The sequence below is a fragment of the Chaetomium tenue genome (assembly GCF_020726465.1).
Source record: "Chaetomium tenue strain MPI-SDFR-AT-0079 chromosome Unknown F5144scaffold_4, whole genome shotgun sequence".
Classification (NCBI taxonomy): Eukaryota; Fungi; Ascomycota; class Sordariomycetes; order Sordariales; family Chaetomiaceae; genus Chaetomium; species Chaetomium tenue.
In genome coordinates this window covers 4281919-4297915 of record NW_027117332.1, presented here as the reverse complement: position 1 = coordinate 4297915, position 15997 = coordinate 4281919, and the positions used below count along the sequence as shown (strand labels likewise).

At 54.2% G+C, this 15997-nt stretch overlaps 6 protein-coding genes and 3 non-coding genes across 9 annotated transcripts; 2 read left to right on the top strand and 7 right to left on the bottom strand.

The window, feature by feature from the left end:
• Positions 1–978: 978 nt before the first annotated feature.
• F5144DRAFT_t103 lies at positions 979–1052 on the bottom strand. Its single transcript has one exon. It is a non-coding gene; the product is annotated as a tRNA-Val (tRNA).
• A 1507-nt stretch (positions 1053–2559) lies between these two features.
• On the bottom strand, positions 2560–2817 carry F5144DRAFT_574881 (uncharacterized protein). The gene has a single exon (XM_066789045.1). The coding sequence runs from the start codon at positions 2779–2781 to the stop codon at positions 2611–2613; it is 171 nt and encodes a 56-aa protein (XP_066643808.1). The 5' UTR covers positions 2782–2817; the 3' UTR covers positions 2560–2610.
• On the bottom strand, positions 2560–4099 carry F5144DRAFT_621383 (uncharacterized protein). Its single transcript, XM_066792059.1, has 2 exons — positions 3518–4099; positions 2560–3466 (listed from the first exon to the last, which is right to left on the bottom strand). Exons 1-2 carry the CDS (start codon positions 3807–3809, stop codon positions 3021–3023), a joined length of 738 nt encoding a protein of 245 aa, XP_066643807.1. The 5' UTR covers positions 3810–4099; the 3' UTR covers positions 2560–3020.
• A 190-nt stretch (positions 4100–4289) lies between these two features.
• On the bottom strand, positions 4290–5060 carry F5144DRAFT_574879 (uncharacterized protein). Its single transcript, XM_066789044.1, has 2 exons — positions 4971–5060; positions 4290–4837 (listed from the first exon to the last, which is right to left on the bottom strand). The coding sequence occupies exon 2, from the start codon at positions 4628–4630 to the stop codon at positions 4355–4357; it is 276 nt and encodes a 91-aa protein (XP_066643806.1). The 5' UTR covers positions 4631–4837; positions 4971–5060; the 3' UTR covers positions 4290–4354.
• Positions 5061–6515: 1455 nt separating this feature from the next.
• F5144DRAFT_t105 lies at positions 6516–6607 on the top strand. The gene has a single exon. It is a non-coding gene; the product is annotated as a tRNA-Phe (tRNA).
• A 4055-nt stretch (positions 6608–10662) lies between these two features.
• On the bottom strand, positions 10663–12257 carry F5144DRAFT_488712 (P-loop containing nucleoside triphosphate hydrolase protein; the record flags this gene model as incomplete). Its single annotated transcript, XM_066785678.1, has 6 exons — positions 10663–11004; positions 11051–11373; positions 11433–11708; positions 11774–11826; positions 11878–12073; positions 12200–12257. 6 exons carry the CDS (start codon positions 12255–12257, stop codon positions 10663–10665), a joined length of 1248 nt encoding a protein of 415 aa, XP_066643805.1.
• Positions 12258–12593: 336 nt separating this feature from the next.
• F5144DRAFT_t102 lies at positions 12594–12685 on the bottom strand. Its single transcript has one exon. It is a non-coding gene; the product is annotated as a tRNA-Phe (tRNA).
• Positions 12686–12995: 310 nt separating this feature from the next.
• F5144DRAFT_593376 (uncharacterized protein) lies at positions 12996–13638 on the bottom strand (the record flags this gene model as incomplete). Its single annotated transcript, XM_066790454.1, has 3 exons — positions 12996–13092; positions 13130–13180; positions 13421–13638. The coding sequence occupies 3 exons, from the start codon at positions 13636–13638 to the stop codon at positions 12996–12998; spliced, it is 366 nt and encodes a 121-aa protein (XP_066643804.1).
• A 1712-nt stretch (positions 13639–15350) lies between these two features.
• Positions 15351–15650, top strand: F5144DRAFT_593375 (uncharacterized protein; the record flags this gene model as incomplete). Its single annotated transcript, XM_066790453.1, has 1 exon — positions 15351–15650. One exon carries the CDS (start codon positions 15351–15353, stop codon positions 15648–15650), a length of 300 nt encoding a protein of 99 aa, XP_066643803.1.
• Between the last annotated feature and the right edge of the window lie 347 nt (positions 15651–15997).

Genomic DNA, 15997 nt, shown 5'->3' with positions numbered 1-15997 from the left:
TATTCTCCTCGGAAGAAGCGGGGTCTAGGGGCTTGGGGTCTCGGGTTTCGTTACCAAACTTCACTCAGCCCCCAGAGGAATTGAGCCCAAGCGCGCCCGCCAATGCAACCGAGTTCTCGCGAACAAACGCCACCCATCATCTAGCGCGCTGTTTGCTTCCCAAAAGCGTCCTGGGTTGCACATGACGCGGCCAAAGACCGTTTGTTTTTGGAACGAGAGTGTGGCAGGACTTGCGCCGTCTGCTGGCGTCCATTCCAGGTGCGATGGGTGCAATCAGGGAGCAGGTTGCTGACACTGATGAATCTGACGGGTTGCACAAATGTCATGTCGAGTCCAAGGGGTGAAGTGCTTTTTTAGTTAATCTCCTCAAGGCTGACTTGACTGCCGAGACTCCACACGAGAGTGGTACGTACCGGCAATCACCAGAAACAGAAGGCCTCGACCCGACCATCTCCATGTTTTTCTCCAAAAATTAGCAAATCATCGACACTACCCGAGACAACCTAAGATCATCGTTGACGAACAAGCAAGCAAACACTGAGTGACGCAGGGAGACCACCGGCAACCAGATGCCGAGATCTTGTGGACCCCACCCCCCGGGCCACGCCGATGACAGTCGGGAGAAGAGTCATCGGCAACAAAAGAAAGCAGTTCAAAAGTCGAGGCACCCCCATGCTGCCGTTCTTTCTTTCTGAGACTTCGCCTACACGCTCCTCGCCTTCACAAGAGGCCCTTTGTCAGCGGCGTCTCCACGTGTGCGGGCCGTCATCGAGGTCTCAAAGAAGTGCCGGCATCCAATACTACTGTAACATCCGGCCCGGTCCCGAGGACGGCTCTCCATCACCGATAGCCCCCAGGAAACCTGCTCATATTGAAGGATTACCTCGTTGAGAGCAAAAACAAGGCAAAGCCAACATATTAATGAAGTTCCGAAAACGGACAAAAATGATGTGGTCGAGAGCAAAAGGAAAGCTGTAATGATTTCATCCAGGCTCGAACTGGAGACCTTCAGTGTGTTAGACTGACGTGATAACCAACTACACCATGAAACCATCTGATGTTGTTATAAGGGGTAACACAATGTGAGCCTATGCGCTCCGCACACATCGCCCACCGTTTATGCCTCGCGAGACCAACTTGTACTTCCCAAACACCTAACTAGGCTAGGGGACCGCCTCTTACTTTCTCGCCTTGCCACTCTTGTTTCTCGCGCGAGTTGTCCAGAGGGTTCTACGCCTCATGGAGCGGCCCTTGAATCAACCCCATGTCGACAATGCGGAAGCGGCTCTATCTCAATAGACCTCCCGACCGTTTCTCCCTTGCCTCTCTCTACCTCAACCAAGTTGTGACCTAGGGAGTGGAACCCAGATAAAAGAAAAGACGGTGTTCCAGCGTGCTAGGTTGATTCTGGGGTTGTGAGTAACCGTAGCTTGGATGTGTCCATCTGCAGTGCTGGTGCCATTCGGCCCGTTCCACGTGGAAAAGACAAACAAGATACCTACATAGGATTAGAGACAGGCCATGTCTGGATATAAATTCTTGGTGTCAACAAACATGTGTGCAGCCACCTTTTTAGGGAAAAGCTGCCAAAAACGGAAAATTAGGTAGTGTAATCCAGAGTTCCGTCCAGCATACAGGCACGGCCCGGACCATTGACACTCGCCCACGATACGAATATATCTCGTAAACCGTAGCCCTATCAGGCGAAAACCAGGTGAGCTGGTACGAGCACCACCAAACACCTTTATTCTCCCGCCCATCGCATGGCCGGTTCCCGGATTGTCGCCGGAAGCGTCAGCTCCCGCTGTTCGCGGCTAAGGAAACGGGCTTACAGAATGAGTCGTGGCTGTCGTGGTGGGGCTTGTTGGGTCAGAAGGTGACTGCCGTGATCTTGTTCCTGGAAAGTGAGTGAAAAAAGGAAGGATGAGGGGGCAGCTGGGAGAGGTCGCAGAGTACGAGGCATGGTGAGGCAAATAGAAAGGTAGGCGTAGTTAAAAAGATCGGATATGACGGGGCGTCACGTTGATGATAGACGATAGTTATATGTATATTGGAGCAAAGAACTTGGTGTTAACCAGGCGATTAAGAAACCAACACTATCTAACTGCCTGTATGGTGGATGTCGCGGTCACTTCGGAATTTCCTCGAGGGATACGCCGAGAAGGGCGAGCTATTGAACATGGGCAAAGAGGGCGAATCCCGGCCATTCAGGTGATCCCAAGTTGACTGACAGAATTAGAGGAAGTGTGACCCTCATTCTCAAATGTGCGTGGCGGACACGGTAGGCCAGGTCGTCAAGCGCTCAGGGAAACCATTCCTCGCCGAGTTCTGGAATTGGGGATTTATGAGAGAATGGTCACCAGATCGCCGCTGCTCGCAGATGCTGTGAGTTCATTGCTGCGCGTAAGTCGAGTGTGCATGGAGAACAGTCGCTGCTGCGGTAGTTGTGAAGTAACCGACGACTTTATCCCGGTCTGCCCAACTCCCAGGGAGGGGAGAACACTGGTGACCTGGGACTATAAAACATTACAATTAGTCGGTCAACACACTCCGACACGTTCAAACCCCAAATCAAAACAGAACACGCAAAGACTGTGCAAAACTGGCATATTATTGTCTCCGGCGCAAATAGGAACAAGAAGTCAAGTTTCCGTACAGACCGCACCAAAGCAAAAAGCACGAAAGCCCGAGGACGTGCCCCGGCAGAGTATCAAGTAGAAGGATAAGCAAGCCCATCATGTACCACGCGCGCCAACAACAACAAAACAATACAACCCCCATCCGCCGCCCCCATCCAAAGGCCTAGCCTGGATATAAACAAACCCCAGCATTCCCGGCTGCATACAAAAAAAGGCGCTGTCCGGAAACACACAACATCCCAACTCTGCACAGATTAAAGGGAGGGGGTAAATTAGGTAGCGCCGCTGTCTCTTGTCTCTTGTCGTGTCTCATATCTCGTAAAGCAGTGTCCCCGGCGCCCCCCAGTACCTTGGGGGCCGAGGATGGTGCCGTTATGAGCTTTAGAGAAGGGCGGCAAAACCGGCCGCCAGCAGGACCAGGGCGGTCGCGGGGCCGACAATGTTGCCGGCGCCCTCCTCGACCTTGCTCTCGGTCGGCTGGGCGGGCTTGACGGTGGAGACCGAGGTCGAGTTGCTCTGGATGGAGCTCGCGCTGGGCAGGAGCACGGCGCTCGTGGGGGAGTCGACGGCGACCGAGGTGGTGTTGCGCGCGACGGTGCTTGAGGAGGAGGAAGTGGTGGTGGTCGTGGTGATGGGCGCCTTGGTGGTGCTCGTGCTAGTGCTCGTGCTGGTGGTCGAGGTGGAGGTGGCGGGAGGAGGGGTCTGAGAAACCAGCCCGCCGGTCACGCTGTACGCGGCGGCGCAGGCGGCCAGATCCATGCCCTCGGGGCAGCACCACGTCTCGCCCTTGGTGTCGGCGGTGCAGTAGTAACCTTCCTCACAAGAGTCTAGAAAAATGGTCAGCAAGGAATAATGGCGCCATGATCAACATCACGTACTGCCAGACTGGTCGGGGCAGCAAAGCTCTCCGACAGTGGGGTTGAAGCAGTGGACCTGGCTGTCGGTCGAGCTGCAGGTCTGGTAGCCAGCACCGCACGCCTCCTCGCACGTGTTGCCGTCATTGCACATGGCCTCCTCCGGCTGGTACCCCGGCTGCTCCTCGCGACGGGCAATACCAAACAGGGCGCGGGTCGAGGTCTTCATCATTGTCGGCCTGTAGGGCATCGGCTCGGCGGCGACATTGGCGGCGAAAGCAAGGGCCGCGAAAGCGGCAACGGACTTGACGAGCATTGTGGGGGTAGTTGGAGGGAAGCGGTCAATTGAATTACGCGCGAGTTTAATTCGAGATTTTCGAGGCGGGAGGGGAGTAGAGTAGTTAATTGACGCGATTTCGAGACCGTAGGATATATGTCGTAGGTGCGGAGAAACGAATGGATCGAGCGCGAGACTCTGTAATGAACGACGATGTTTGCTTTGTGAAAAGACGGTGGAACGGCGGACAAGCGCGGGCGACGAGGGAAATGAAGGTATAAAAACAGGCACCCAGGGGCGGGCGGGTCCCCTTTGGCGGTTTTATGGGGCGGCTCCGGGAACTCCCCAGCCAGCCAGAAGTTGTGCCTGGATTCATGCTGGGGTGCATCAGATGCCAAGCAGCCACTCATCGCCTCTCCTTAATTTTAGCTCCGGCGCATGCTCCTTGCATGCCACCCTCTGCTCGTTCCTGCGTTGCCTGGCAATCCAGGAACGCCAATGACAACCTTGTTTTGCACAAAACGGTTTTGATTTCCCTTGCGACGCACTCCAATCGCATCACCCAACCTGGGACCTTTCCCACTCTACACCACTCGAAGTTTGCAGAATCCGACACGATGCGTGCTCTTGTTTTCAATCCGAGGATTGAAAAGGCCAAGCAAGCCACCGCTCTTGGGTCGTCTCGCCAAACCCAAGTCAGCCATCCATCCTCGGTCTGCTTGCCGTCTGAGGTGACGCCCGGCAGATTTTGGCAGCTGCTGCCCTCTGTCGGGCAAGGATCTACGAAATGAGCCAAGCGACCGGAACCAGCAACAAACAGCGATCCCACCCAAGATGAACAAAACCAAAAGTCTGGCCATCTTCAATCCCTGGCGTCAAGAATTGAGCAAAGGGAGCTGGCGGGCCAAACAATCCTGACCAGCAAGCGCTGGTCTGGAATTGAGTCAGCCTAACTATTCAACACACCTGAACCTGTCGTTTCCGACGTGACCTTGGTGTGGCTCTTTAAATGACTGGTCCAGAGGGCCGCGCTTCAATAAGCGGTAGAGGTGTTTCAGTCGATCAAGGTCCGTGCTTTGCCCCGTTTTCGAGACCCGCTCCCGCGCCGGTTCTCAACAGCTGCCGGTCCCGCTGCAGACCCGGCGCGGGGATCTGCAGATCCCGAACATCTCACCCCGGATGTTGATTCGAGGCTTGAAGTTGTTTCTACGCGCCAGCCATCCTTCACGAAGCAGAGATTGAAGACTTACATCTCAGTTGTTGGAACAGATTCCGGCTGAGCGAGGTGTCGGGAAACAGTTCGGGATATTGCTCACCCGCCGGCTATAGTTCTCCTTATTGAAATGGGTTGGGTGTGAAAAGGGACGGGGTTTCTAACCTACTTGTAGTACGAGCAGGCGCATTGACTGTGGTAGCCGTTGCCAAATCCCACTCGGTAGGCTCTTCGATGGTACATCCGACGGACGCCTCTCGCCCGACCACCTGTTAAGCCACTACAAGCGTGGTAACCGACGGATAGCTACCTTCGTGGAGTCCCCTATTCTCGTATTATAACCCAATCCGGCATCTCAGCACGTACACCGCTAAGTGCCACAGTTGACCTGATTATCATGCGTTTTTGTACTCCCTCGGTTCCTAGGTTGTTTGCTCAGGCCGTGACTCGAACTCGTCGAGTTAGCAACAAACAAAAAAGGGCCATGAATCAGTCAAGACAGGAAGATATTGGAGGAATCCGACGATAAGGAAAACGAAACCACGTACGGAGGTGTTATGGAAGACGCTGGTCGCAACAGTCGGCACTCGTCACATTTAGTTTCAACCGATGGTGCCCGGAGCACCGCGGGTGCCCATCGACGCGTCGTCGCCTGAGTCGGAAAGACCCCCAGATTAATCACAAGAACGCCCTTGCACTACCAACTTCTTTATACCTGTAGCGAGGCCCCTTGTGAGGACATCATCTTTGCCGGACGAATCGACTCGACGGGTGCTCCTACTCCTTGCAGCGAGCCGAAAAGCGGAATGTGAGATAGCCCGTACCTCGCATCGTCAGTGGGCTTCCACACTTTGCATCTCTAAAAGGCTAGGCTTTTTACTCGTGAATAGAGGTTTTCTCCCTGCAAGTCGTGCGATGGAGACAAATTGACAATGGCAGCTGGGCTCTGTTACTCAGACTCCCGCACTTGATGTCTACGGGTCAGTTTATTGCTCACAGTCCCCTGAAATAGATCAGGGGCAATCGTTTTTTAAGACATTGGTGGCATTCTATACTTGGGCGTGCCGTTATTACTGGCTGTTTTGTAGGGTTGTAAGCCTTGTGGGTTGTAAACATGGTCGATGAGACGAAACCCTCAGCCATGAACCCCCAGACATGACTACCTATACCTGGCTGCTGCCTCACAGGGCCGATAATTTACACAGTTTGGCAGCAAACGTTCAAGGATATGGAGCTCGGGCCCATATCTGTAACGGCCCTGGCTTCTTTAAAATTCTTCGTCACCAACTATGTTCCTTCACAACAACAGCAACAACAACGACACGGACACAACAAATGACCACCACAACAAAACACAAGCCGTCACAGTTGCTTCTACGACACAATCCACCAGTAAAATGGACTTTTGGACTTGCATTCAAAAGTATTGCCAGACCAAGTTGTAGGTTTCACCTGTCCCCCAGTATCCAAGTTGCCTGGGCGGACCCGTCGGTCTCCTGAACCCCGTTTGTGAGTCATGGCAGCATCCACAAGCGGGTTTAGCTCAGTTGGGAGAGCGTCAGACTGAAGTAAAACTTCGGTAACACCAATCTGAAGGTCATGTGTTCGATCCACATAAACCGCATTGTTTTTTTTGCTCGTTTTGCCATAAGTGAGTTGAGAAAGGTGCTAAAGGGTGGTCGCCTTTCCTCAAACCTAGCGGGGACATGGGTATTGAGATAAACAATTTGCGCAGCGGGATAATAGCTCCGATACTAATACGGTGATAGCCATGCTGCTGGACTGCATAGACGTCAGTCGTGTGCATTCAACGTCGTCGGGTTCATATTTGGCGTAGAGATATCTTGACCAAAGCTGATTTTCTTTCCCGGTCTCACACTCGAGTTCACACTTTTTGGAAGCTAAGGTATTGAGGGGCTCAAAAAGTTTCCCCGTATTTATATCCAGGCTACAACTAGTGTCCATAAGGAAGCAACGGGGAAATAGAACACTGTGAGAGTAAATACAGAAGATTATCTCGTTGGGTTGTCGCGAGTCAAGTATGGGATAGTCGACTATGGGCCCAGACTTTGCTCTCGGGAACTCAACTGTCCAATCTCCCTTAGCACATATTTCTGGATGTAGCAAGATAAGACTGGTGTTTCCTAAGTCCATACTTCAACACATACACGAAATTTTGACTTTGGGTGAGCCTTGACATGGCTGACTGAACACTGACCATGGTCCCGTCTCGACGCGTTAAGTGCATTGGTATCTCCAAAGTAACTAAGAAAAAAGTTAAGTTTCTAACAGCCGAGCAATCTGATAAGGCATCCTTGACAAGTAGGCATATGATATTCTATCTTGAGATATTCTGGGCTGGAAGGTTGGCAATCGGGCAACTTGTCCATGTTCATTCTTGATAGCACTCTACAACTTCCTACACTCAAGCTCCGAGACCGAATAATTTATTAGAAAAGCCTTTGGTTGTAGTTTATTAACCGGAAAATAGTATCAGTCGAAAACCCCACGGAATGATTTCTCTTAAACTATCTTTACAGTTTCCTTCTTCCTATGGCATCCGGAAACTTGAGTCGGATTGCGCAACGTCAGCGTAGCCCGTCGTTGAGTCAATATCCAAGATGTCTATCGTTTGCCACTCCACTCTAGTGAGCTTTACGGTACCCCCCTAAAGACTACGTTAAGCATTCCAACTCTAACACCCTTCATGATAGAGCATAAACCCACAGCTTCGCTCTCGTGTCCACCGCAAGCCCATTGTTCACCGTCCAGGACATCTCCAGTCCGCCCAAAAACAACAGAGGCCTCCCCCGGGCTCGCACTGCTGGTAGGCGCTTTCGGACACGGCAACAATGGAACGTTGACCGGGCCGTGTTAGTCCCGTAGGTTCACCGGCACGGCATGGAGAGGGTCAAGGCGGGCGCGGCGTGACGCTACAGAGACGGGAAGGGCATCTATCCTTACGCGTAAGGCAGCCATGGTTTCCGGTTTATTTACCTGCTGTAGAGATCTAATCATGCAAAGCCGGCGAGTGCCCGCAATTACACGATAAGGACCTTGGAAGGCTGAGCCGCAGTTTCACCCACCACCTCGGCTAGATTCGCGACCGTAGCTTAGACTGATGAGGGCTCCACTTCCATTCATTCCCTATCCTTAACACAGGAAACTATTAACTATGCCGAGGTGACGTGAGTGCATCTCAGGATCTGAAGCCCCGAGCACCCGAGCATAACACGGGCACATGTGCCGGCGCAAGGCGACAACAACCCCGGAAGCAAGGACGTCCTTCCGCACCCCCGGCCGGACCCCGGAATGCCGCCTCATCCCGTCCCACACTCGGAATGCCCCCCGTCCCGTAGTAGCTCTGTGATACCCACCCTTATCACGAAAAGGAAAATGATGTACTCACACCCGGAGCACGGCCATCAAGGCATCAGCAGCAGCAGCAGCTCGCTCGTTTCGACACAACCACCCTTTTCTGCGCGCACATGCATATGTCCTGCCCTAACCTACCCTACCTTGCCCTTCCCTGTCCAACGCCTTTTCCCACTACCACCCCTCAAACCCACCACGGTGCGTTGCGTGCGTGGCGTGCGAGAGTGCCCTAGCCGACCGTAACTGCGCTGCGCCGCCCCCTCACATCCATGGCCCGATCAGATCGGCGGCAGCCGGGACCCGGGGAGGAAGGCGGGGCTCGAGGCAAAAAGAGATATGAATATGGGAATAAAAGAACATAAAAACCGAACCATGATATGCAGAAGGAGCCTCACACCACGGGCCAAGCAAACCCGCACCCCGTCTCGGGAGGTGGAGATGGAGATGGAGACGGGGACGGCGCCCGAAATACGAGGATCCTCCACATTCCACATCTAACACACACACACATGCAAAACAACGGCCGGACCAAACGCGCCGGCAGCGGAAATGCAAAGCTTTTACTCTTTTACTGTGTAGTAGTCGTGGGCGCGCACGACGTTGCGCTTGGTCAAGATGGGCCCATCCATCATTCGATATGGGCGGCCACACGTGGGGGAAATCGTTCGACCGCCGCGCAGCCACGGTTGCAGCGAGCGCGGTTGTTGTTGGGGGGGTAGGGGGTAGGGTAATCTGCACGATACAGGTACCACCTCAAGGTACCTCACCTCACCTCACCTCACCTCCACGAGGCCGACTGTGCGTAGTGTGTGTGATATTAATATATGTGATCTGTGAGGTAGTGTATGCACGCTACCTGGTGTAGTATACATGAGGGATTGTGACGGTATCGATGGTATCGGACCCTGCTGCAATACCACGGACATACCGGGCCGTTGTACGGTACGGGGTGGTGGCAGGTGGCAAAATACCACCTTACAGAAGAAAGGGGGTGAGGAGGGGAGGGTTGTTTGCTTCAGGTGGGTGTTGCTGCTTGGCGATACTACCGTGGTATACGGAGGTTATGAAGGTGCAGACGGCGGAGCACAATGAACGGCCAACTCGGATTCCAAGGCCGGGCGTCGATAACGGCGGGGCGTCTGCAGGGCGACGGAAGGGGGAAAGGGTCCAGCCTTTTTAGGGCATGGCCGGGGAAGCCACAGGTGCATATCCGCTGCGCATCATCTATGTAAGCGAACGGTTGGGGTTGGAAGGTTTCAATCGCTGCCGCTTTGACATGCGGGGGGCTGCTGGGGACTCGACTGGGGGCTATCGTGCATGTGGATGGAAGCGGAAAAGAAAGTGTCTTGGGAGGGCTCGAATTAATGAGCCGAACCATGATTTTCAGGGTCATGGACTGGTTGGCGAGTAGGATGCCGAACCGTGAACAAGGTCGGGTTCGGGGAGCTGGCGATCCCGCGACACCTTAAACAGACGGCATGATTCCTCGATCTGAGCTCCAGAAACGAGATCGATGTCGCAATGACGGCAGAAGATAACACACTTCCCACAGGCGATCGCGTTACGGCACCCTGACAGGCTGAATCGGCTAGACCTTCACCGGCTGCAGCTCCCCCCCTACCAACCACGAGCTATTTTCCTGGGAGGGCGGCCGTGGTCGTGACGAATCCTTCTGCAACCTTCATCTAAAACTTCCGATTGATTGCCATTGCATCCGCTCCGTGGGCGGGAGCTCGGGAATGCCAATTGTCAAATCAGGGAGCGGCCCTCGCACAGCTGGGTGCTTCTGGAACGTCGCTCTGCTGTGTCACCCACCTGCTATAACAGTTCTCCATGTCATGTTGGTACAGCACAATTGTCACGCCGAGGCTAAAATACCGAATTTGCGCTCCATTGGGTGACAAGCACGATCGCAAACAAAGTGATGGCGACATTGATTGGGAGCTCACTCCGGGCCCTTGGGGTAATTACTCCCGAAAAGCCCCTCGGGCCGTTGGCAGGAGGCGTGGCCGCATCCGAGTGAGAAGCATGTGCTCAGAGCATCCGCAGGGTTGCCAGGGGGCCCATGTAGGTACTGAAGCCAGATACATGTGTAACTGGGGGTATTTGTCCATGTTTGCGTGATCCGAAGAGCAGCCGAATGCCCTGAGCGGATTGATAGCCATTAACCGATGGCCTTGAGGCAAGCACTGGCATATCCTCGAACGGGCGCATGGCATGGAGGCGGCTTTGCCGAGGACTAGAGAAGCCGGTGTTGTCGCAGTAGACAGAGACAATGTGAAGTGATGAGGATGAGCCGCTGTTTCATTGGCTTGTTGGATGGCCTGTTTCGCTCGCTTCATCGGAGGGGTCAGAGTCGTTGCCATCGACTGGTCCTTCGTTTCCGCTTTCGCGGGCATCCGCCGAGTGGTCATCGTCTTCGTTGTCGTCATCACTTCCCGGTTTACGAATAAGCAACAGATCCTCGCTCCCCTGCCACTGTGACGGCATGGGCGGGAGTTCCTCGTCGTCGTCCCAGCCGTAGCCTTCATCATCACTGTCGGCGACTTCGAAGTCGGTATCTCCGAGTTTCCGCTTTGGAGCCGGGGTGGACGTGAGTGTCCTTGAGTGCTGAGTGTCGTCGTACTGGATCGGCACCAGACCGCGCTACACTTGTCAACAAATGAAAGAGCGGCCGAGGCGCAACACTTACTCGATCCACCTCGAAGGCGCAGACACTCTCAATCAAGGGGCCGATGCCCTTGCCATTCAGTTTCTGGATCGCCGCAAAGTGCAAGCCGCGCGTCTCTGAACCTTCCCCCAGCCAGTCCCGGAACAGGACGATTCTGGTTGACATCCCTTGTTCCCAAACGCTGGCGTTAATGGCCGGCACCAGAGCGGCACCGCGTTCCGCCTGCATTTTGGTGGCGCATTGAGTGAGAACCACAATGGCTAGGTCTCGCGTTGCAGCGAGTTTCTGAAGACTGCCTACAATATACTGAAGAACCTGCAGCCTACGGGCCGAAGCAGAAGGTCCTTCATGTCCAGGTTAGTTTTGATGAAACATGGATCCAACCAAGCAAACTACCGCATACCTTTATTACCCTTGGCGTCCCTGGTCGAGTATGGCTCAGGTAGCTTCGGCAAGGCATGGTTGATGAGGGCGGAAAGGGAATCGACAACTACAAGTGATGCACCCTGCGGAATACACAGCGCGGTAGGCCTACATAGTAGCGCAATAAAGTGCGGCAGGCTTGGGCATGTAAAGTGGGCAAAGGAGTCTAGGCCATTGCGATCTGCATCTTTGTTTTCGCCGGTCTTTTCGTCGACGATAGAGCGCAGACGATCGATGGGGACGCGATGGAATCCATCTAGATGCAGAGTGAGCCGGCTGTCCGCCAGAGCAGGCTTCAGGAGGAGGGCAAGTGTAACCGACCAACCCAAACAACTCCGCAGCCTTCGCTGAGACAGTGAGAAGCGAGCTGGAGTCTGAGGAAGATCAGCAGAGGTACGTCATGAACCGCGGAATGTGAAGCATACCCGAATGCCGTCTTTCCTACCCCCGGAGGGCCCCAGATCTCTGTCACATGCCCTTTTTGAATCCCGCCGTGCCCAGTACCGGCCAATCCCGGGTTGAGAGACTCATCGAGAGCTGCAAGTCCAGTTGAGATGAAGTTGGAGTTGTCTCCTTCCAAGTCTTGCAAAGCTTGTGCCGCTGACACGGTTGGGAGACGATCTTGGCAGAAGTGTTAGCTAGTGTTCAGATAAACAATGGAGCTCTGCACCTATGATGACAATGTATCAAGATCATCGATGTGAGGGAGCAGCAACTTGAAGCTTGGAACCATGCGAGAAAACCTACGCGTTGATGGCAGATCAAAGCTCGAGACGTCGTGACCGTGGATCGCGTGGTAATCCATCCTCTTACCCTGTGGTTTTCCGTAATAACCGATCCGTTTTTTTACGGCTGCGCTTCATGAAGCATTCGCCTTGTTTCCATTCTGTGGAGTCGTCAATGCAGCCCAAGAACAACGACGGAAGTGCGGCCCGATCCTTCCAATTCGAGTCGAAATCCTGCGGATGGATGACTTACCTAATCAACTAAGAGGATCGAGAAAGGGGGTCGGGTTAGGGTTTGTGCTGACTGCGAGGCACGTGCGCGGCCACAAATCCAGAAAAGAACATTTTTCTGGAAGCAAAAATTCATGTTGAAGTTATCCCCAGACAGCCAACGCAAACTAAACAAAAGATAAACATGCGGTTTATGTGGATCGAACACATGACCTTCAGATTGATGTTACCGAAGTTTTACTTCAGTCTGACGCTCTCCCAACTGAGCTAAACCCGCGTTGTTGGAAACTCTGCCTTCGAGGAGTCACAAATGAACCCCTCCCACAATTCCGTCGCAGCCGACCCCTCAATTTCACATGCAAGCTGTCAACACCAAGAACAACAAGTGCTAAGCATTTAGCCCGTGAAGCTCTGAGCCATGATGTCATGATCACATTCACATTGAACAGTCAATAATTCAACGGCTTTTGCCCGGTTCTTCCCGTTCTCCCTTCAGCCGAATCGATCCCTGGGGTACACACATATTCTCACCGCAAAACGGCACTCAACGAAAATTACGATGCTCATCAAAAAAACCCACGTGAGTCTTACGATCGTCGTATGTTGCAATTTGTCGCCAGCGGGCCCTTTGTAAAGACATCACCAGTCCCGGAGTCTCCCCCAGCATCATCCTGTGTTATGCCCCTCGTCCCCTTACCCCAGACGGATCCCCCCCACAAACCCCAGGATGTCTGGAAAGGGCAGTTTGACGGCGTTCACATGGAAAGATTTTCTCAACCCGTTCCCAAAACGGTCAAAATGGGAGCAAAAGAAAGGGGCGCCGGCGGGTTTGGTAGCATGCCGGACTCCAGGATCTACGGCCCCTGGCTTTGCCGAGGACAAACCCCCTTCCGCCTAAGCGCCACCGGGGTATGGGGAACAAACAAAGGCTGATGATATTCGTACATACCATACGTGTCGCTGATACGGACGAACTTCCGGCGCGGCGACTCAAAGTTTTTCGTCATCGAACCCATCGAACGGAAAGGACGGAGGAGGATAAAAGTTTCGACCGTTTCCTGCAAGGCCCATCCTCGCCCCTGTCTCGGCACCGCGGGCTTGGCAGTTGGTGAGCCTCCTCGGGCCCCCAGACACCAACAGCCGGCATCGACACCACGGGGTCGGCGCGGAGATTAAAATCCCATCTCCGTCGGAAAACGGTATGAAGTATCCATTTTTTGCTTTCGCCATGTCGCCTTGTTCAGTGCTCATCCACTCCGCATTTGGCCTTCGCCCATGTGATCGCAGGGGCTGTTGCTGGTTCGCCGGCGCATGTCAATCTCGGGATCGAGCCGCGAAAAGCTGGGGCTAATCTGACCGGGGACGTGGGGGGCCACTCAGGGTGTTGTTCTCGACCTTTCTCCGGTCGCAGGCTTGCCACTCACTCAACCGCCTCCAACAACGACGAAAAGTTTGCCAGAAGCGGACCTGTCAGAGATTTATCCGAATCGATCCGCCAATTCATCGGAAATTCTCGGCGTCCCCGATGCCCAAGCCGGTTTTTTCTCTCTCTGTCTGCCCCAGCTAGGTAGTTAACCGCCAGACCGCCCACCTGCGCAAGAAAAGCGCGCCCCAGGACAATGGTTTGGCCGCTTGGGCGTGCGACGCTGTCTTTTTTTCTGCTGGGCAAGCCTTGGGCCCCCACAGATTGCCTCAAATTCTCCTTGGCTGTCACTTTGCCCAGAACCGAGCTGCACCGGGTTCAGAACGCGGCGCTACGGCGAGCACAGGCAGGGGAAATCCGCAGGCTGCGGAGCCGCCGGATAATTGCGGTTTTTGAGGCGGGCGATCGATCTCCGTGCAGCCGCCCAGTCAGGAACTGGGGACGCCTGAGACGAGGGCGGGGCAACAAGACTGCATATTCAAGCTGAAAGAGCATCAGTTTTGACACGATCCCCAGGCATTGGGGTTTTGAGCATGATCGATGACACGTATGCCACTCGTCTCTTTTTCCTTATACCCTCGCTGTTTTTTTTTCTTCTGGCGGATCCTCGGTCCTTCTGTGGGCCGCGGCACTTACCGTGGTCTCGAGCTTGCGGAGAAATGACTCGCAAGCTATCGCAGTGGACTTTGTCACCTCGCGCTTCGGCCAAGCTCGGTGAGAGACCGAAAGGATGAAAAAAATCTGTCTGCCATTGCGCCAGAGCCAAGGTTTGTGTTGTGCTTGGTGCTGATTGCATTGGTCTCTTCATCCGGAAACGATTGGCTTGGCCCCCCCACGTGTTGGAAACCATGGCTTGGGGTCGTTCTTCCTTCGGTTCCCCGGATCTGAGAGCCTGGACCGCTATCAGACGGCACGATAACATGGGGAAGCGAAACTCTCTGGCGCTTGTTTCTGAGTCAGCCGGCCCCGCGGCAAGCAAGCTTTTGCAGGGTAAGAGCGTTGGCTCTTCGGCCCGGTTCCAGCGTCTCGAATTCACCCCGTGGAGAAGAGAGAGAAAACTTCAATCGCAATGAAGGCATCGTGCACCTTGTTGGTCCATAAACTCGCCGGGTTCCCAGGCGCCAGGTTGCCAAGCATGAAAACCAGAAATGCCGTCGTGGGGCTGCGTGCAATTACCTGTATGGGATAGGTCTGAAAGGCTTGACGGCACTCCACAACTCCGAATTCCGCCTCGGAGCTACTGAGACAAACCAACCGGTAAATGCCACTCCGGATGGATGGATAGGTGGATAGGTGGATAGATGGGGTTTGAACACCCGTGCGAGATTTGAAAGCTGTCGTTTTGCGCCGGTCGGTTTCCGAGTTCCAAGAGCTCGACGAAAGGCGTGATGCATCTGACAGCGCTGATACGGCGATAACTCAAGCCTTGGGTGCAACCCCAAACCCCCACGAAGCCGTATGGAAACGGGGTTAAGCGATGTCACACACCCCCCCATCCATCGTCAAAAGTCCAACTGCCATGTCAGGCACACGGACACCACGGTCCTACGCGGTAATCCCAAAAGCCGCCCCTGAGAAGTTTGACGGACCCTCGGCAAGCTTCATCAGCACTGGCATGCCGGCTGCATCCCGAGGGCAGCAAGCCGACGTCGATGCGGCGCGCTTATCTCTGGATCCCCAACATGCAGCGGCCAAGATTCGATACCCCGGATTTTGGGGGTTCGGAGTGACGTGCGAGTTGGAGGAAACCCGGCCGATGGTTGTCCCAACCCGAACTAAGAAGTGTAGCACAATGTGTGCCCGGCCCGTGATCAAATAGCTACCCGAAACACGTAACCAACGCAATGTGGATTGTGCGCTGCAAGACGCGTAACTTTACACAGTACACTCGATCCAGTCGTCCGTCCATTGATGCTCACTATCCTCGAGGCAGGGATGGTTATCAACCCCCCGGAGGCAAAGAGGGATAACTTGTAATCTGGATCTTCCCCACACTCCACAGATTGTGTCGTCGGCCCTTATCTCCCGTCATCTCGCGCCACACCTGAAATTGGTTTGGACCACTTCTCACTCCTTTCATGGCCCTTCATTGATATCGGAAGAGGGAAAAGTCGGGAGAAGAGGTCCTATCCGTTGTCCGCAACCGACCCTAGCTCGAGCAGCTCC